General features: G+C 45.3%; 1 protein-coding gene across 1 annotated transcript in view; it reads left to right on the forward strand.

Moving 5' to 3' along the window:
• DGKE (diacylglycerol kinase epsilon) overlaps window positions 1-22,478 on the forward strand; it is a 161,874-nt gene that overhangs the window by 28,734 nt on the left and 110,662 nt on the right. Inside the window, exon 3 of the mRNA XM_086930872.1 lies at window positions 10,720-10,839. Coding sequence (XP_086786998.1) covers window positions 10,720-10,839 — 120 coding nt within the window. The remainder of the gene's footprint in view (window positions 1-10,719; window positions 10,840-22,478) is intronic.

A 22,478-nucleotide genomic window follows, 5' to 3' on the forward strand; every position in this document is an offset into this window, starting at 1 on the left:
TTTGTCAAAATGTATCATTAACCTTTCTGCACTTACTCATAGCCAGCTCATATTTTGATAATAGCAGAAGAAAATAACAGTTATCTGCTTTTAGAATTACACAGGTCCACCGTACAAATGATGTAATGATATTAAATCGAACATATGATAATACATCGTGCTATGCAGTAGGGAATTTCCTGTCTGTTGTTTATGAGCAGTTATTTGAGCAGAGTGGTGCCCCGCACAAGTAATATGGAAGGAGTACATTGAGGTCCCCTATTTTTGATTGCTCTTTTTGCACAAATACAAGTATTATTTGTCACTTTTTAAAGAGAGTGTATTGTGTTTAAAAGTAATTCCTACCTTGCCTAATAGCACTCTGCATAATTATAACCCTATTTTTCACAAACCGCGCTATTGTGCACAAAAGAAATTGTAGTTTGCACAATGATTATTGTTTATCATGTGTATACAATCCCAATGCCTATCTTGCCATTTGTACAGTATAAACATACTTGTATAATTATAACTGCACTTTGTATTACTGTTGCTTTATTTTGCACAAAATAATTTGTATTTTGAACAATGATAATGGTTTACCTTGTACTTACAATCCCAATGCCCATCTTGCCCAATCGTGTACAGTGTAAAAATAACTGTATTTTGCAATACTGCTTCTTTATTTTGCATAGAAGTGAATTGCATTTTTCACGTTGACAATGTTTACCTTGTTTAGAAATCTGAATAATATCTTATCTTCGTGAAAATGGATCTAAGGTAGAGTGCTTATACCGGAAGCAGGATAGATTTTAGTGTTCTAATACTGATCAGATAGCAGGGAAAAACTAGTACTTGTAGATTGTAAATATCTTTTATGGGGTAGGTAGGGTTTGGTAGTAATAGATTTATTTACTGTACAATGTATACATTTTAAGATGACTGGAGTTTCTTTTAAGTGTTAAGTTTATTTCATGTTATGTGTGTATACAAACTGTATTGCCTTGTGTGGCATGATATCAAACTGCTAATAAAAATTAGATCAAATCGCATCTGGGTGCTAGGGGGACAGCTAAAAGCTGGACATTCCTGATACAAGGCTATAAACTAGGGACTCAAGGGAAACTGCGGACCTCTGACTCTGAGGGGCATTTCAGGGACGGTTATGTGGGTGTAGAATTGGCATTGCATTTCAAGGAGCTGGGTTTTGGCCTCACTAAAAATAGTGAATAAACATCCAGGGGTAGGATGGCAGAGAGGATAACATTTAGAGAGGGCCTGTGCATTTCAAAGGTGGCCTTTTGAGCTGATCGAATCTTCGAAGCCCAATGTGGGTATAACTCCTGGGGCTCTGGCCTCTAAAAGTAGAGACGCTTTGGGATTTGGAACCATACTACGCCGGTTTGATGATGGGACATTGTCATGAGGAATCATTTGGGTAGGAGGAACCGCACCTGGATTATCTACAGACTTGTGGTGGCCTGGGGCTTGTCATACTCCAGGAAGTGGACCATCACTTGGTCGATTTTGCCTGGACATTGCTGGCCTGAATCTAAGTGGCAACTGTCATGGCCTTGTCCCTAAGTACTCTCCAAGGGCCTGGCCTTCTGTCCACGAGATCCCAGGGACGCAAAGAATCTCCCCGTTTCCACAAGATCAGAAGGATCGTACAGGGTGCTGCGGAAACATGTGGAAGTGATCATCGGTTGGGACAAAGACTGTACTGTCATCACACTGTGCAGTGGAGTGTGCTCGTAGAGATCAACAGCCACCTTAGGTGCCGGGACGTGATGAGTTTGAGGAGTGTAGAGGAAGCTTGCACAGACTAAGGGCTCAATGCTTGCAACCAGGGGATGTGTGCTAGTTTTCACTCCGGAGCCTGTGGTGTCCGAGTGGTGCTGGGGGATCTGAGCTGGGATCTGAGATTGTCTTTGACCTCCATATTGGGAGAACGACAGTGCCCGACATCGTGGCCTCCATCCTAGGTCGGTGGCTCCCTCTCCCTGGACACACACAACAAGGTACTTAGTTGTGGAGAACAATGTGGTGCCTCCCTAGGGAGTTTTTGTTGTGCCTTGTGGGCACCTATGGCTGGCTGGCGGGAGCTACAGCAGCTCATATCTTCGTTCGCACCCTTTTGTCTATGGAGGGGATAGTGATCCCGCACTCGTGTAGGTGCCGCTGGGCATCTTAAGGTCTAAACTAGACGGACGAAACTAAGTAACTGTTTCTTTACTTTTTAGGTGGTTCTGACTGTCTAGTCAACAGGGTGCCAGCAGGGGCAACGTGTATTATTGGCTGGGGTAGTTGCGTGACTGAGAGGCTGGGTCATGAAGCATAGTCAAAGACCTGTGACTGCTTGTCCTTTCTGCTAATGGGGAATTTCGACAATTGCATAAAACTGTAATGTGCATATACAATGTGTATCTCGTTTTGATTTCAGTGTGTGTGTAATGCAAAGACAATAGTCTTTTTGTGGCACACGCAGTGTGTTGTGAGGGTGGTGTTGTGACAATACTTTACACTTGGGCCCTGAGGATAAGCCTGACTGCTCGGTGCCAAGTTACCCAAGGGTGAGCACAGGTTATCGGACACGTGTATACTACTCATCCTATCTGGAGCTGTGAATTCTAACTGGCTTCGATACGTCCCAGCCAGCCGGAAACCACTGGGTCTAATACTGTGATTGACTGCACAGTGTTTATTCATTTTGGACAGTATTGGCCTGACATTGTAAAGGCTGTCCCAGGGCAAGTCTATGGGCCTGAAGTGTCACAAAATCTCACATTGATGACCTTCTTTTTTTCATCTTTTTTCAGCAGTATTCGTTGCCTGACCTTTGGATGGCTGTGTGATCTTGCTAGATTTAGTGTGAGATTGAAGCTTAACCCTTCTTTCAGGACCTGCAACCACTATGGTGGATATTGTTAATCTACCTCATATGCTGTAACCGCTTCTGTCTACATTGAGGGACGGCCTGTTTTAGGAGGTGAAGTAGCTCCGGGCATGAAGACAATCCTACTCCCAGCAAGAAGATGCAAGCATATGCAACACACATCAGCAGCTTCACTACCTAGGACCTGGCTGTGACTTCTAGGCTCTCCTAGCATTTTCTTGATCGATAATTACTTGCCACAGGAATTCAATGCCGACCTCTTTGCTTGTTATCCTTTCCCCCGACAAGACAAGAAATTACATAGAGGCATTAATTACGTGATGAGCTTCTTTGTTTATTTCCTTTCTACTCCTTTTTGACATAATTGGGCTATTTTCCCTATAAGTCCTTTTGTATGTGTTCTCCGCTTGGACCGCTTCTTGTTCCTTGTCGTATTTACAGGAAGTGGTGTTTGGTGTGTGAGGGACTGGCCAGTTTGCATGGTGGCCACAGGTGTATAGAGCCCTGGTCCCTACACAGCAACATCCTACCTTCGTGATTATATCTCTTTTCACACTGCTATACAAATCAACCCCGCCCCCCCCCCTATATCTTCTTGCCCAAAATCACAGCACACCTTCTCCCCACCCTATTGCAGGTCTCTCCATCCAAACTTACCTACCCACTATCAATCACTACGTCACTACCATGTCCCCTTCTTCTCTTTCACCTCACTCAGATCGTTGGTAACCCAGCCTTGCATGAGCATCTTTGTCCTCTGCAGGAAGTTTATGTGGCAGTTGAAGGGACTCTGCAGAATTAATGTAATTGAATGCAGCCTCTCTGAGCTGTGCCTGGCTCAGTGATTCACATATAATGCAGATTTTCTTGGGTAGCTCATCTGAATTTACTAATGTAGATCTAATTGAATATAGAGTTGGGGGAGGCCTGAGTGGTTTAGGGGAGGGCAGGCAATGGATGCATGTGTTAGTGGGAACAGGATTTCTTTTCCAGGATGACTTTGAAGTGAACATCTCTCTTCCCCACTTAAAGGAATGCACTCTGTTAGAATTGGTATTTCTGGTTGGTTAGGGCAAATGTATAAGCCAGGCATAAACCACCACTCTAGTCAGGGCTAGGGAGTTACACGCTGAAGATGACCCCTGCTTACCCCCTTGGTAACTTGACACGAGCAGTCAGGCTTATCCCAGAGGCAATGTGTAAAGCGTTTGCGCAATACACTCACACAGCAGCGAAACACTAGGCACGCCACAAAAGAAACTCCACACTAGGTTATGTAACAATTGCCTTTGTATTACTCATAAAACACTTTAGAATGCAATCACATATGTACACTATGCCACCTGGCACTAGATATGATATTTTCAGGGGATTATATACATTCCAGGGCCAATCTCACTCAGTTTCCTCCTTTAGATCCCACATCCTTGGCCACATTGGCCTCCCGTACTAAGTCTGGATCTCCAGACGATTGTTGTCCCCCTTCCATACTCCGCGACATCTGCCTTTCTCTACCCGACTGCATCCTTCCCCTGCTGAACTCCTCTCTTTCTTCCGGCACGGTGCCCAGCTCCTTCAAGGAGGCCGTTTTGGTGCCTCTACTGAAGAAGCCTGGTGCTGACCCCGCCGTCCCGGCGAACTACCGCCCTATCTCCCTCTTGCCCTTCTTCTCCAAAATTCTGGAAGCCCACGCCACCGCCTGTCTCTCACAGTTCATCGAGAGTTCCAACTTTCTCGAGGCCAACCAGGCCGGCTTCAGACCCGGCCACTCTACGGAGACTGTGATCTTGGCCGTGCTGGATGCCTTGAGAGACGGCGCTGACAAGGGTACCCCCCAGGCCTTGGTGTTATTAGATCTGTCAGCCGCTTTCGACACGGTGGACCACAACATCCTTCTCCACCGTGTCGAGCAGGCTGGCATCCAGGGCCTGGCGCTGGCATGGGTCAAATCCTTCCAGACCGGGAGGTCTCAGACCCTCAGCCTGGGCACTTTCAGAGCCCCTAGGGAGCACTCGCCCTGTGGGGTCCCCCAGGGCTCCTCTTTATCCCCTCTTCTCTTCAACCTCTATCTTCGCCCCCTTCTATTTTCTTTGAGGCAGTGGGACGTCACCGTTTTTAATTACGCGGACGACCTGCAACTCATCTTTCCTCTCAATTCCCCCTCTGCTATTCCTAATTTCCAGGCAGCTATGTCCCACATCCTTCAGTGGATGTGTCAAAACCAGCTCAAACTGAACCCCGGAAAGACGGAGCTCCTTCTTCCTGGCAGGAGCTCTACCCACTGGGGTCCGCACTTTTGGCCAGCAGAACTCGGCCCGCCTCCCACCCCCGTGGCCTCGGTGAAGAGTCTCGGGGTCACTATTGACTCCGGCCTTTCTCTCGGGCCCCAAGTGGGGACTGTGGTCTCCTCCTGCATGTTCCAGCTGCGCAGGATCAGGAAGGTGGCTTATCTCCTCACTCCTGAAGCCCTTCTGCAAGTTATCATGGCCCTCGTCCTCTCTCGCTTGGATTTTTCGAACTCTATTTACCACGGTCTGCCTAAAACATCTCTCTCCAGACTGCAATCTGTTCAAAATCAAGCGGCGAGATTGGCCCTTGGGATTCCGAAATGGCAATCCGCCAAACCCCTTCTCTTTAAACTGCACTGGCTCCCTGTCATCTCGAGGGCAGCCTTTAAGATCGGCTGCCTCACCTTTAAATCTCTATCTGGCTCCTGTCCCGTTTTTCTGAAATCCCTCATCAGGCTCTACTGCCCATTACGTAACCTGAGATCTTCTCACCTCCACCTCTTGTCCATCCCCCCTATCAAACTTTGCAGATCTGGAGGCCGGAGATTCGCATTCTTGGCCCCTAAACTCTGGAACTCTTTCCCCCTCTCTCTCAAAACCTCTAATTCTCTCATTCTCTTCCGCAAATCCCTAAAAACATGGCTTTTCCCTCAATCCAGCTAAGTTTTTCTGTTTCCCTCTGCATCCAACCGGCGCCAGGAAACCCACGGTGTCAGTGCGCTTTACAAGCTCCCCTTACAATACAATACAATACAATACAATCGGGCCACAGTCATAACCATCATATCATGGGCAGTGAAGACAACCAGTTACCACTGTCCATAGGGCACTTAGCATAAACCTTTTAGGCATACACCTCATAGCATATTATGTAGCACATGATCAACAGCAGTGCATTACATCAACACAACCCATCCTGCCCACCATCATCACGAGTGTACCAGAGTAAACACTTGCTGCGTGTACGGGTTATCATCTTCTTCACTCACTGTACAGGTGGTGCAACTCTTATCACAATATGGCACCTGTACCATATATTATGCGTTCATCATAGTCACATTATTGCTATGCGCATATTTGAACCCTCAGGCCACCAGTAGTCATATCACCACCATTACTGCCCAGTCCTTATGGACGCAACTTCTTGAGGGGATGCAGACCAACCCACATCATGACATCAAGGCACGTACAATAGCAGGTGGTTAAAAGCACCCAGAAAACAGGAATCAACCACATGCTATCATATGCGGCCACTGTCTCCCTCCCAGCGTAGGCTACAGTGCACCTGCCCTCGTACAACCGTGCCTCAGGAAGTCCCAAGAGGTTTCTATAGCGGGGGAGGGGTAGGCATCCCTCCCTCAGTGGGGTGACCTCTCCAGGGCCCTCCCGGTGTGTGATCCCACTCACCCGTCTCACTCAGTACTGCTTCCCACTACAACATGGGTCAACTGTCATGCCAGGCCAATAGAGATGTGCAGGCTCAGCTCCCTCTTCATAGGGAAAATCCATGCCCCCAAGGAGCGGGCGGACACGAGCAGAGGCTGCAATTCCCGCAGCGTTTTGAGCTTGGGGGCTCTGTTGGGTTTTCTCACCACCCCCAAACAGAGAAGAAAGGCGCTGTGGCCCACCTGCAGGCGGCGCAACGGCACCCGATCCCGGGGGCAGTCATCTGACTTGAGCCCTCATAGGCTGCCCGTCCTACCACATGGTCAGCGAGGGCGGAAGCACTTCTCCAGCTTCCCCGCTCCACTGTAAGGACTCTTTCTTTGCTTTATGCTAACAATGTTTGCAGACACGCGTTGCTCTCCTCGTCGTCCCGGGAGCCCGGCCGACCAACAGGCTTCCTCTCTCCCTGACGTCCGCTGGACTCTCCTCGTTCTCCATGGAGCCCCCCGCAACCAGGCTTTCACTGCCTGGCTTCCACTTTGTTTCCTTGTCCCGTCCTGGCACTTAGCAATGCCTGATTTGGAACCAAAAGAAAAGCAAGTGCTGGGAGAGCGCTTCCAATTTCCAGCTCTTCCCTCCGGCTGCCCCAAGCAACAGGGACCGGGCAGCACTAACCACGCACTGTGGGCACCCCCATATCGCTCACCATGCGCTTTCTGTGAAGCCACCAGAATGCTCAACACGCTCTTTCCATACCCTGTGCAGCTTACCGCACGTGCTGGAAAGTAACCGGAGGAGACCACAAAACTCACCACGCGCTGTTTTTACAGGACCCAGAGAAACCCACAAAGCCCTGGAAAATCACCGGGGATCAAGAGCAGGGGAGGCAGGCTCAGACCAGCACACCTGCAAAGTCCAGATGGTGGTCCACTGGCAGCCCATTGACACCCCGACACCCCCCCTTGGTTCCACACAGTCTCTTTCAGCTCCAAGCAGGATCCACCTTCATTGTGTTACAGCCCCAGTATTTATACTATGTTAGTCTTTGTTCTCAGGGCTCTGAGCCCGATCCAAACCAGATCTAGGGGCACTCACATCTTTCTCTGAAAGTGCACCACCACCCCCTTTGTCAGTGTAGACTTTGGCCCCAAAGACACCACAGGGGGGCGGAGCCAGCATTGTGGAAGGTAGGCACAGTCCCTTTCAGTCCCAGGTGCTACTTCTCCCACCACTCCAAATGCACATTGGTCTATTGAGCCTAGTGCTGACTCATCCAGCCCCTGTCAATCCAGAACAAGACATGCAATACACATCAGGCAGGCACAGAAATAGATAGCACACAGAAATGCCCACTTCTAAAAGTGGCATTTCTAAACTAGTGATAATAAATCTGTGTACACCATTGCGCAGCATTCATTACCACGTTTCCAAACATACCAAACTTGACTATTCTACTCCTCTCACGTCAGGAATTACCACTGAAGCAAATATCAGGCATTCCCCAATGCATTCCTATGAGAGGCCAGCCTCACAGTACTGAGAAACCAAAATGCCTGTTTTTCACTACCAAGAGATGCCATGCAATTAAGGCACATTTCCTAACTTTTACCTACAATGCACCCTGCCCACTGCACAGTTTCATTGGTGGAAGGCAGTGCTTCCTCACAGTTGGAGACTGTCGACTTTTTACAGAAATATTTTACTATGAGAACTGATCCTATGTTCACATTACTCCATAGATAATGTGCCACTGCAAAGATTTTACAGCAAGGACCTGCTGGGTTTGCCAATGTACACATACTTTGTCTGCACTGGTTATATGTCATGTAGGTGAACACCGCTGTAAAGCATGGCTTGGCCTCCCTATGGTAATTAGGCCTCTGGTATTGGAGTAGGTATTTGCCAAACAGGAGCATCAGAGAGGGCATGTAATGAATAGAGCCAGCTTTAGGGCCGATCTGTCAAATATCAGGTGTTTGATGAAGTGTGACATAAATTCTGACTGTTTTACTTTGAGGGTGCAGCTAGACTGTAATGTTGTGTATCGTCTTTGAGATGGTACAGATTGATGCTGTGATCCACTTTGTCAGACACCATAGAGGGATCGGGCAGAGTGTTCAATTTCAGAAGACTTGCTGAAAGTCACTGAGAAGCCTATTTGCTCTGAGATGGGAAACTGGCTACCATGAGAATGTGGGTGTGACTACCTTGGTGAGCCATGCACCACTGGGAAGTTATAACATGTTGCAATTGACTACCAGTGACCCAAAAATAATGATGCTGTATGTGCTCAAGCAGCATATTGGCATGAATTAGGTTTAGAATATCACTAATGCTAATGTTTTATTTATTTATTTTATCATGAATGATTCTTTCATTATAGAAATAGAGAAAGACCTAGTGGATCAATGTACACAGTAAAGATAAGATGTTGTCTATGAGAGAAAGAAGTCCAGACACCTAACCCGGATTGTCTACTCTATTGGTAATTACCCACTATTTCTGGTGTGGAAGGTGTACACACTGTATAGTACCTACCGCCACAGTACTAGTTCCCAAACGGGACCACAGTCAATTTACAAACAAAGCATAGGTGCACCACCAAGGGGTTCTACCAGCAAAGACAAATCAAATGTCCATATTCAACAGTTCTTTGATGTTTCTTTTTTTTTTTTTCTCTTTGTTATTGTTCCAGAAGAAACAGTGCAATCAACACAACGGACAGCCGACGCGTTTCGTCCATATACAGGACTTCTTCAGGGCATGAGGATAAAGTAGGAAAGGCCCCTTCAGTCGTTTTCAGTAGGGCGTGTAATATCTTACTGGTCGTCGTTCCTCCTCAACTGCAATATATTAAAGAAAAAGATGGTCCTGAGGTAACTTGATAAGATGTAAGAATGAACAGCAAGTTCACGTCCACATGAATGGGCGTTATTCCATAACACAAATGATATTCCATTATAAGGTAATGTCCTGAATGTATCTCCCAATGCTGTTTAATAGAGACAAGAAATGGATAATTTGTTAGGCGTCTCCTTCTGACAACCTCCAAATGACGGTGATAGTTATCGTATCCCGCAACCTGCTGCTCACGCCTTTCTCTCCCTCCGTAACGAGGTTCGCGCCACTATGCCTGTATTTTGGCTGGTCTGGAGACACTCTGGGGTGTAATAACTGATGATAATTCTTCAATGGGGACGCCTCCTCTCTTATCTGACTAATTATAGGCAGAATATGATCACTTCATCAGTAGAAACATATACTACACGCAGGTGATGCTAGATGAAGTAGACAGAATGCGATAAGGACCTTCAGAAAAAAGATCTTTTTCACTGTTCCTCAACTATCACCGTCATTTGGAGGTTGTCAGAAGGAGACGCCTAACAAATTATCCATTGCTTGTCTCTGTTAAACAGCATTGGGAGATACATTCAGGACATTACTTTATAATGGAATATCGTTTGTGTTATGGAATAACGCCCATTCATGTGGACGTTGACTTGCTGTTCATTCTTACATCTTATCAAGTTACCTCAGGATGATCGTTTTCTTTAATATATTGCAGTTGATGAGGAACAACGACCAGTAAGATATTACACGCCCTATTGAAAACGACTGGATTTGCCTTTCCTACTTTATCCTCATTACCTGAAGAAGTCCTGTATATGGACGAAACGCGTCGGCTGTCCGTTGTGTTGATTGCACTGTTTCTTCTGGAACAATAATAAAGAGAAAAAAAAAGAAATAAAAGAAACATCAAAGAACTGTTGAATATGGACATTTGATTTGTCTTTGCTGGTAGAACCCCTTGGTGGTGCACCTTTGCTTTGTGTGTAAAAAGATTTTGTCTATATTTGAAACGGGAACAGACCATGAGAAGTAAAACTGAAGTAGTTCATTTGCTACAGTTTTAAATCGCCATATTGGGCAGGCGTAAACTGTATGTTATGCAAATGTGACACAACTTTAACTTGTATGCACTTTGAAATCAAGTGTACGTTTCACAGGTAACGATGTTCAAGATGTGCTAGACGTGAGGGGAAAGCACTTTAGGGAGGAAAATGGGCTTATGTGAATCAAGCTATATGCATACTTGCCGTGGTGGATGAAATGTGCTATATTTCAATACGCTTGACATAGGCTGATCTCTGTATTTTTTCTCTTTTACAGTTTGCTTCTTCCTTTGGACCACGTTGGACTCCGCTAATAGTGTTGGCAAATACTCGGAGTGGAAATAATATGGGTGAAAGCTTGCTGGGCGAGTTAAAAAGCCTACTAAATCCTGTTCAGGTAAATGTAATTTCCTCACTAGATGAGTTTCCTGTGCAGGTACCTGCCACCCTTGCATTTGGGTAAAGTACACGACCAGCATTATCTATTCTGGCAAATTTGCAAGTCTGAGTCTCTTTTCGCAGCAGTGTCTACATTCTTGTATCTACCAGCAGCAGCAAAGTCTTTTTGGCAGTCCTGGGAGTATGTCCCTTATCCCATAGACCACAGTCAATAATAAGTCTTGCCTTCCTTAACACAGTTATGCAGATATTTCAGCTTTTATCTAGAACTGTGGCAGTTGGTCTGCACCCAGCTGTCCACTTAGATTCAAAGTTAACCCCCAAAATTCTGAGGGGGTCCACTATTCAATCATGACTAAATGTAGTTTAATTTGAGGTGTGCCACAATTCTATGGTAACTTGCCATATGGGACCTGGCTGGGAAGGTGTGTATTCAGGTCTGAACTAGCTTATGACCAAAGATAAGTAGTGTTTCGGTGGACTTGCCTGCCGACTGGTTCTGAAAATAAAATGTAGGTATGGGCAGGTAGCCAATCTTTCTGTTTACTGTTTGCAGCCACAGCTATTCCTCAGGCCATATCCATTGTCTATATGTTTCTCTTTTCAGGCCATTGGTCGACCTGCTGGAACTGGTTTGGCCCAGGGCAACAAAAGATATTTCCTGCTTCTTTACTTCGAGATGAAATGAGTAGGAAGTATATTTTGTTGCTCACAGGCCCTGACTGTTGAATTAGGTGTTGCTAGGATTTCTTCAGGCAGAAAGGAATCAGGAAAGCAGCAACGTGGTTAGTCAAGGGGAAGGGAAGACAGTATTATTGACTAAAGATAAACATTATGGAGGACTGCTACAATATTAGTGCATACAAACATCATGGATGACCCCAGACTCTGCGTACCCTATGACACGTTCCAATGCACTTGTATGTACATTCCATCCAATCAGCCCAGCATTTAAGTGCTGTACAGATTTAAAAAGGAGTCCTATTATGCAGCCTCACCCCTGGGAAGCTTTAACCTCTCAACGTTACTCAACTGCAACTAGCAGTAGCAGTGTTATGGCCTGGTCATGAGGGCTTTAACAACCATTGATAAAAAGTACTATTTTAGGTAGACCCCATGTCACCTCATAAAGACCATTACTCTCTTGGTGAGCAACAATTCAAAACAATGTAGTGTACTTGTGAGGAAAGTTGTGGCACCAGTCTTTGCAAAAGAAAACATTGAGACTTCCACAGTGTGACTAACTACGAGGTGCACCAGTGACTTTCGCTCCTAACTACTAATAGCTAAAATCTTAAATATGTAGACACAGTATTTTTTGTTATGGATTGAGATACTGTTGAGTTATTGAATTACCACTGTATTCTAAATGAGAAACATACGTCCCTATTTAAATCTTGGCAGAGGGAGGCAGTAGCCTTCCTTAACCAGTTTTCCACCTTCTTCCAGTTGCAAGGTGGAGAAAGGAATACTGCTAATCTTATGGTAGCACCACCACCTCTACCGCTGCAAAGGGACCACCGGCACCAGTGGAGAAAGAAACAGGTGGCAGTATTCACTATCCAGTTTTCAAATGGGCTGTGGAGTGAGAAAGGATGGCAATCGAGTGACCTTGGGGACTACCAGCTCTGACATGGCTGTAGTCCTCACCTGCCCCATTTCTGCCATGCTGATGTTCATCAAAAAATGAGCAAGAAGTCTATGTTAATATTAATGAGCCTAATGGTTCACATGGGGTTACACTTTAGGTTAAGCCACAAAATGGATTAATGTGAAACCGTAATTTTGTTGATTCAGTCGCTACAGTGCCATTATTCAACCTCACCTCAGACGCCACTGTAATAGAGACATATTACCCCGTGCAGTGGTGGGTCCTTTGCCCAGATATCAAAGTAATGGCTGATGGTAAAGAGAAAATATCAACAAATTAAAGCATATAATACTTTAGATGAGGACTCTGTTTATTAGGTTACTAAATTGTCCTCCAACATGGAAGTATACAATACAACAGGTATAAATGCCAGGTGGATATTTCAATTCCTGCAAAGTACAATAGGCCAGATGTAAGCATAATTTATAGTGTATGTCATTGACATCATGTGAAAAATATCTTCTGGCAAAAATAATTAAAAAAATATTGTAATTACAAAAATATCATGGGACTTAAAATCACAGGTGTAGGTAGGTATGTGCGGTGCGCTGCACAGGGTCTCTGACTGTGCACTTGCTCTTTGATGACTTGGCTCCTGTGTACGTAGTCTGAACCCTAAAACACGTTGTAATTAGCTATACTTCTAATGGGCATATTTAACCTATCCATAAGTACTGCGTATATGGTACAAAGTGCACCTCAGGCCTGAAGTTAAATGCCACCAGTGTACTGTAACACCCAGTGTGCCACCCACCATAGTGGTGGTGCAAAAATGACTGCAGGTCTACTACTGTAACCAAGGTAACCTCTTCAAAATTAATTCTTGCACTTAAATATTTTTACAAGCCCAATTAAGTGGTTAAGTCGGATTTGTAATACATGTTATGGGAAAGGCTCTTTTTGAAAGTTACCTTGTCCCTTGCTAAAGCCTCTGGAAGCCCATTTACATGATCTCCAGCTATCACCCAGGAGCTGACTAGCCCCTTTAATGAAGTTTAAACTTTCTCCCAAAGCTGAGACAAAGGCCTTGGGAGTGGGGAGGTGGTCTGTTCCTATGACAGGATGCCTATCTGAGCTGTGCCCAGGAAGTTGAGTAAAGAGGCCTACACTGTCACAGGCAAAACATAGGTAACACCCGGGCAGCTCTTTCTTTGATCTGCCTCTTTAGTCAGGCACCAACCCCAGAGGTAGAGGAGCTGCCCCACAAGTGGTTTGAAATGACGAGTGACCATGGGCTGGGGGGGAGTCGGGGATGGGTTAGCTTATTTCCCTGGCCGCACCTCTGGGTGGGCACAAAATGCTCTGCACAGGGCAAGAAAGATTCTGCCACATTGGTTTTAGGTAGAGCGGGACACTGTGGGATTGTTTGCAGTAGGGCACACTGGAACTGCTGCAATAGTTGGCAGGGTTACCCGTGGAAACTTTTTCCATATAAGTTAGGAGGGAGCCAGGAGTCATCGATACCCACAAGTTAGTGCCAGGAATAAATGTGGCATCCATGATCACCTTTTTCAGAACACGGCTGTTGAGTACGTGAGGAGACCTGAAAGGCTCAACCCCTCCCACCTATACAAGTGAACAGGGTCTGTTGGGTGGCATTGCTGGGGGTGGGGGCTGCAGTGATGCAGAGCTCTTGGTTGTCATAGAGCGTGTTAATCTTGTGGTGAAAAAAGGTGCTGAGTCTGTTGCAGTGGTCTTGGGAGGGTGGGACGTTTGGCTGCCAGGTTTGGAAAATTCCTGGATGATGGAGAAGAGTTTTGGGCGTTGGTGAGGATGCTGTCTTGGAGGAAGTTCTTCTTTGTGGATTTGATAAGTTGGTGATGTGCTGTGGTGGTTGTTCTGCAGGTGTTGTGTGTTTTTGGGGTTTTGCTGTTCCTCCATGTCTTTTCGAGTCATCAGCAGGAGCGCTTGGATTCTTGGAGTGTAGGGGTAAACCAGCTTGCTTTCTTGCTGTTTCGTCCTGTATCTTTCTTAAGGTGTGTTTGCGCAGTTTGTGATCCAACAGTGTAGCTAGAGTGCTGCAGTGTTAGTGTCTGGTGTCATTGGAGGTGGAGTGCTTGTGAGGGTGGAGGTGAGCTGTTCATTGGTGACTTTGTTCCAGCTTCTGCGGGGAAGGCGGTGCTCATGCTTGTGTACAGTGGGTTTTCTGAAGGAGAAATGGGTGCAGTGGTGGTCAGTCCAAAAAGGTTTTGTGGTGTGGCTGTAGGAAACATTTTTTCCTTCTGCGAAGACCTGGTCTAGTGTGTGCCCTGCTGTGTGTGTGACAAGAGGAGCTTGCTTGATCATAAATATGTGAAGAATTAGATCAGATGTGCTCTGCAAGCATAGGATGTGAGGCTGCAGTGAATGGCACAACCAAAACCGAATGCCTACATTTAGGAAAGAAACCAGAAAATAATAACCTTCCGTGCTGATTGCGGATACATATATTTAAGATAAAAAGCCATAGTATTCATTTTGCCAATTTAAGAATTCATTATTTGATTCATCAATTATTTCATATAAAACAAGTAATAACTTTATATTCAAAGACAAATTTTTTTATTTTGTTGAGAGTCTGTTGTGTACGTACTGAAAAAAGCTGTGCAGTGCATAAACACTCGAAATTCACACTTAACATGGGCCAGTTCCAAATTGCTTCAATGGAAGATGGGGGCTGGGGGCGGTGGGGAGCGATTATCTACAGTAAGTTCTCCATTTGACTGAATGAAAGAGGCCTGACAGGATCCCCATGGACTTAAGTGTAATTTAGATGTCTGGGATCCCCAGTTTACTAATCTGTTTAATAATTCTTTTTTGCAGTAGAGACCTGATCTCTTCAGTCTTTTTAACAGTTGTCCCAATTTCCAAAAAAGGGGATCGAGGGTCCCCCAAATGTTACTGGCCGATTTCCCTAATTGACAGTTCAGTAAAAATCTTAGGGAAGGTGATCGTGAATCTTCTGCAGATTTGGACTAGTGACAATGACATCTTTAACCCTTTGCAGTATGGCTTTCGCCGAGGGCTAGATATAGTGGAGTAGTCCCTGAACTGCACTTGATTGTGAGTAATTATACCATCGCGGGTTGTTGCCCGCTGTTCCTGACAATTATGGATTTATATTCTGTACTTGATTGCGTTAATAGGGCCAGGCTATGGATGATCTTGATAGATCTGGGTCTGGAAGTCCCCTTGGTAAACTTTTTGCACTCCTTTCATGAAAATGTAGGGGCCAGGGTGCAATATGGCTGAGCTGGAGAGGAATCTACAATGTTTTCCCTCTAGCTAGTGGGGTGTATCAGGGTTGCGCACTGGCACCCATGCTTTTCTATATTTATGTTACTAAACTAAGCACCCACTTAGATATATTAACTAACTATGGGAAATCTCAAATAATGGCCTGTGTACCAGGCAGGCTAATTCACTTGTCTCTAAAGCTGAGCTCTATGATGCAATTTTTTTTTTACCTGGATGCTATCTGTGATTCCTCCAATTTTTGGCAACCCCAAGTTAATGAAGAATGTATGAAATTAGGTAGGAAGACTGGGACCCTATTCAATGTTATTCGTAGGGAAGGTAGGGGCTTTATCTCCCCTTGTGTAAGATGTATAATATGCAGTGCCTTCCCACAGCTTCATATGGAGCTTGGGTTTTGGGGTACCATAATGTTTACCCCACACAGGTGGAAGAAAATAGGATTTGTATGTGGCTTCAGAATTATTTCACCAGCCAGCTCCATTTTATCTTACACTCCGAACTAAGCTCCACGCCTGCATGTCTGAGGTCTTGCTGGTTGGGAAAGATCCTGAGCTTTGGAGTGATCATTTGCGGCCCACCACAATGGTCCCTGCACCCACCCCCAAACAGGTGGTGAAGAACCTTGGGGTCTGGGTTGATTCAGCCCTTAGTTTTCAAACGCAGAACTAAGAAGGTGGCGACAACATGCTTTGCCATTTTGCATGGGCTCAAACCTCTGCTGTTTTTTTTTTTTACCCTTCCATCTTGCAGATGATTGTCCAGGCATCCGTGTTGTTGAGACTGGACTTTGCCAGCTCGCTCTACTTGGGAGCTAACACGACAGAGGTTCTGAGGCTGCAAAGAGTCCAAAATGTGGCCATCAGAACTCTTCTTGGCATGCCTAGACGCTGCCCTACTTCCATTGTCATTCATCAGCTTTATTGGCTGCCGGTGGCAAAACGGGTGGAGTTCAAGTCCCTCTGCTTTGCGTTTAGGATCTTAAACTCCCCTGCACCTGGCATTCCAGCGGGCCTGCTCTCCGCCTACGTTCCTACTCGTCACCTTCGTTCAGTAGGGCAACGATTGGCAGTTGTCCTCCGGGTCAGGAGGGCTCGCGCCGGTTGGCGCTCCTTTCGCACTCTGGCAGCTAAACTATGGAATGCCCTTCCTGTATTTATCCGGAGTATGGATAATTATCGATCATTTCGGAGCATTGAAGACCCACCTTTTCCCTTCTTTATAGGTTGTAGTCCACGCTCATCTCCCTATTTTTGTGGCTCTTTCTGGCCTTCAGGTTTTCTTTCACTCGTCCTGATGGGCACCTTGCTGTCAGCTTTTTAGGTCTCGTGGAGTAACAGCGCGTTAACGCTGTGTCCGCCAGGAGTTCTTTTGTCACCGGGTCTGCTTCCCAGGAGACAGCATCTGGCCACGCGCATTTCCTCTTGAAGGAGTCGATTTCGATTGTGGCCAGCTGCTGTCTCCTGGGAAGTTCCAGCACCACACACGCATGCGCACACACAGAGACACACACACACAAGCATCCACGCACGCACGCACATATACAGAGACACACCTCCCCCCGTCGCACACATACACACACACGCGCGCGCACACACACACACACCAGTGCTCCAAGCCCACCCGCCATCGCACACATACACACACACACGCACGCGCACACACACACACACACACACACACACACACGTGCTCCAAGACCCCCTCCCCCCTCCTACAATTAAGGGCCACTTACCGCCACTCTGGACTTCAGCCGCCACCGCGTCTCCACTGCTCCTCTCCTGGCCAGGCACTCCGTGGGCGCGGGCTTCCCAAGACGGAAGTCCCGCCCCACGACAGGTTTCCTTTTGGGCGGCACTCAAAGACCGCTTCCTATCTTTAGCGGAACATACACCTATAATAAAATCTGTCTTCGAAAAGCTAAAAGCAGCATTATTATCTGTTTTTGGCGTCTACTCTATTAAAATTAAACTAAAGGTGAATTTCCATTCTAAAAACAGTTTAATAATGTATTGTTGTAGCGAATTAAATTGGAGTAATCATTCCACCATTATAACTAGAGGTATAACTGTTTTAACAAGAAGGTAATTCGCAATATTATCTTTAAGGCTGAGACTGCGTTATTCAGTATTAGATTCGTATACCTTCATTGCAGTGTACCTACTCTCCGTTTACTGAATACGAATAAATACAATTTAAAGATGGCCGCCAGCCTGCACTCTAGTGGTTTTCCATACTAATTGGCAAGGCTGTACAGCGAGACAGAGCCACGCAGGAGTGACGCCCCTTGTGGGCGCTTCTCCGAGCTGGAGCAGCTGCTGGGGGCTGCTGCAGAATGGTGAGCGACTTGCTGCTTGCTTCTTGCTGCTTGTGCGTGTGGAGAATGGGCACAAAATGCTCTGCACAGGGCAAGAAAGATTCTGCCACATTGGTTTTAGGTAGAGCGGGACACTGTGGGATTGTTTGCAGTGGGGCACACTGGAACTGCTGCAATAGTTGGCAGGGTTACCCGTGGAAACATTGCGCGATGACACCTTGGGTGCACGAGTCATGCCATTTGAACGTTCGAGCTGTTGCAAAAGCACCAGGCATATAAGTGCACTGTGCACTTTGTTCGTCGGATTATTTCGGAGTTAGGAGAATTCAAAATGGAACGTCATCTAGGATAATTGTGAAACCAGGGATATACGACTGCTCTGGTGGGAATTTTCAGGGGCATGAATGGGGGGGGGGGTGTATCGGGCCTTAGTGTGTGCGCTGCAGAAGAGTAAGAACTGAGAAGGGATCGGCCGGGATACCGGAGAAGGCTTTTGGACAATATGAATCCCCATAGTTTTATGTTCTATTAGGATGTGAGAACATTGCTTGAAGTAGGACTCTTTTATTTTTTTGGGAGGGAGTTGTTGTTTTGTAGATTTATATAGCAGGAACTTGCATCAGCACCAGTTGCATTACACAAAATCACATTCATTTTTATTTATTTTGGCACAAGACGATTAAGCTGTTTTTGCCCAGAATCACAGGATGTTGAGCTGACACCAAGACTTGAACCTAGTTCCCCAGTTCCAAAGTCAACATTTCTGGGCATAATGCCACATACTCTCCATTAGCTAAAATACAGCATAATGTATTTTGAGAATCAGGTAGCTCTCCTAACTGGATTTATGGTGCTGATAATACAAACTTCTTGTGTAAAAGTCCTCTGAAGTGGATGAAAATACTTGTTGGATACTAAACAAAACATGTACTAAATATGGCTCAAATCAGAGAGGCAACAGAGGTAGATAGAGATCCCTCATAAAATGTGTCTGAGCTTTACCTGGAGCTGGGTGCCTTGAAACAGATATAGTCTTTTCTATGGTCCTTTTTCTTCTCAGAGACTGGGGTATTCGGAGAAGGCAGCACCTCCATGTTGCTCACAAATAGAGTGGTGAAGTCATGCCTGTGAATCATGAAGTGGAGCTGTCAGGAAAGGAGGAGCCGTATTAAATGCCAATATGGTGTATGTTGGGAAAGAGTGAGATTGTATGGGCCCATCTGCTCTTTCCTTTCAAATGTTGCTGGAGAGCAGCGAGGTTAGCCCTGGGCATGTGTTAATAGAAAATGTATGTGCCTTGCTGGGGCTACTGAATTGCAAGGGGAGGTCCAGGGAAGGTGTAGGATAGAAAGTGACAGTTTTTCTCTGGTTCTGCCAAAATAGGTTGGTATTGATTCTACCTCATGCCTCTTTCTTCCACCACCTTCAGCAACAATTAACAGCTACCAAAAAAATCTTCCTAAAACAATACAGACTTTCATAACAAATTTATAAAACACATTGTTATATACAATGCCAATAGCTCAAACTTTAATGCTACGAGACCTATTGCATTGCAAATGCTTGTTGTGTTTTAGCGCCGGGACGCCCCTTTGCTGGGGCAGCTGCGCGTCCTACAAATCAGCCTAACCTAACCTTTATATCCTATGGGATTTATATTTTGGTGGACAGGATATAATTAAAGTGGCCCTGCTTCTGCTTTGGAAGAGCTTATGGTCTAACACTGAAGCAAGTCTTAACATAGACAAAGGTCTCCCAATTTCCTGCTTGAAAAATTTCAGTAAGTCTTTCACTGATATCAGTCTCTCACAAATGTTTGCTGCCCCGGCCACTATAAGTAAGCATGATAAGAGGCTGGTAAAGTCCCACCATGAAAAGTTTAGTTTCTCCCATAGAATAGAGGAGGCTTTTAGTAAGCACTCCCTCTGTAATTATTTTATCTCGTTTGCTACAGCAGATCTGGGATTTTACATTACTCTAGAGCTCTGTCGGTGGGAGAGGTCCCTTCTTTTTAGATTCAGAGCAGGCACTACGTGGTGTCTTCTGTGCTTTTTTGAGGGGGAAAAGGCTTTGGTACAGTAGTAGCAATCCTTGTTGCATTTTATGTTTTTTGTAAATGTTCATGTGTTTTTTCAACACTGTCTTAAGCATATTCTGAAACCACTTGTTTATAAGAAATGTAGGGATACCCTGATGTATCTTCTGATGAGAGGTAGCCATGATATCTATTTCATTGTTTGCCACTTTCTTAAAATGCCGATACATAGCAGGAAATCGATGGAGGAGTAATGGCAGCGGAGGTAGTTTATTGTTAGGTTAATGCGCTTTTACGTTGCAACGAAGTTTCATATTTAATTGGTTTTGTATCAATGTTTTTAAATTTTTATGATGTGTATTTTTAGATCTGTGAGGAATTGTACTCTTCTTTAAGGATCTTTACCCAAAGATCGATTAAAGATATCTAGAACTTGGACTAAATGAAACCTTCCCAGTCTGCAAGGATAACCAAGGGGTGCATTAAGATAAGATCATGATTCAGGGAAAGCCATAACGTATTTAAGGGTTGTTCTCCTTCAGAGAAAGACAGGCTGTTATACCTGTAACTGAGAAGGCAGGCTGTTTGCCCTTGAGGGTCACGTTTACCCATTTCGACCCTGTTTGTGTGGAGGGTCTCCTCAGGATTTGGAACTGGAACTTTATTTCTATTGTGCTGAGGAATGCAGGAACTGACTAATGGCCTGATTTAGACCATGGCTGACGTCCCCTTTGTCCGCCATGGGGACTAATTAAATTACTACGTTTCCATGGTGGAGAGGCCTCCGATCTAATTTACAAATGACCACCAAGCAGGGAATAATTTATAAAGGCAGTGGCAGGAACCACCATCACAGCAGTTCCTATTAGGACGTGCAGTTATTTCTCCAACAGCCCCTTTCTCCCCAGGGCTGTCGGAGAAGATTAGACACGGTGTAGACAAAGTAGTCTTCGCCGTGATCAAACTGTAGGTTTAATTTTTCTGTGATATTAACCCACCTAAGTATTTTAAATTTATATAAGAGTTGATCTTGAACTGCAAAACGTTATAAATCTCTTCACTTTTTTCAGTAGGCATGGTATGGTGCACAGTATCTTGAGGAAACAAGACAAACGTATGCATAGAGCAGGATTTGTTTTACTAGCACCCAAATCTGACATCAGTTATCATATACAGATATATTGTCCAGGTACTTCTTTTAATTTTGAGCGTAGCATGGATAAAGGCTAACTCTGTCTGGTGCTGTCAAAATCTCCAAGGTGTCTACAAGGATCAGTTCATGGTCCAATCGCTGGGCATTTTATAATTTACAAATTATTTATCTATATCAAAATGATTGAAAAACAAGTCAGAGCAAAAAATCAATCTTGTCATCAAATCAAACAGAACATGTTATTTTCCAAAAGTGTGTTATTAATTCAGCTGTACCTGCAGTATTAGGTCTCGCCTGTCGATGCGCATGCGCATCGAGCAAGGCGAGAGTATTGAGACTTATCCACTCTTTATCCACACTGCAAGGAATCGTGGCGATTCCTTGCAGTGCCCGTGACTTTTAAGCTCAATGCGCATGCGCATTGAGCTTAAAAGCGCGTGCACGTCCGTCTTTGTTTACCCGCTCCGCCCCCTCCCCGCCGTGTCGCATTTCTCCTCCCCTCCCCTCTCTTCCCTCCGTCTTGTTTATTTTACCCACTCCGCCCCCTCCCCTTCCCGCCGTGTCGCATTTCTCCTCCCCCCTCCCCTCTCTTCCCTCCGTCTCGTTCGCATTTTTTTGTGATGAATTCACATTACAAAATGTATACTATCATCTACACAGCTTTACACTTTCTACAAAATATCCTTAGACCTAACCCTAAAAGATCGATCGCTGCATCTTCAACACGTCCCTAAACAAACGTATCACACTACACCACAACAGCACGTTCTCTCATCATCCAACACGCCTTGCACAAAATCCCCGTCAGTTTGTTTTTTATAACCACACAGAAATCAGAATGCTAAATCTCTCGACAATTCTTAAACATTCTAACAACTTCTTATGCCAACCACATAATAAGAAATGATAACACAATATTAACCCCGGTTGTACCCTTCCACAGCACATCAATGCACCCTCCCTGGAGAAGAGGACGTCTAGGACCCAAGTCGCAGCTCTCTGATGGACTCTCTTCCTCTATAATGTTCATGTTGTGTGATCCTGGGCATTTCGCGCTTTCTACATATGACACAGTTCCTCAAGCGCCTAAATATCAAAAGCACTAGAAACCGGCATCAATCCATAAAGCGCTGGTCGTCTGCTAAGGGGAAATTAGCCATTTTGTGCTGCCTGCAAACCCAATGTGTTGCGCTACAGAAGCATAGAAGTTTCCGTGGACATCACAGATACACCCTAAAGAAGCGCCC

Source organism: Lissotriton vulgaris, chromosome 7 (genome assembly GCF_964263255.1).
Source record: "Lissotriton vulgaris chromosome 7, aLisVul1.2, whole genome shotgun sequence".
NCBI lineage: Eukaryota > Metazoa > Chordata > Amphibia > Caudata > Salamandridae > Lissotriton > Lissotriton vulgaris.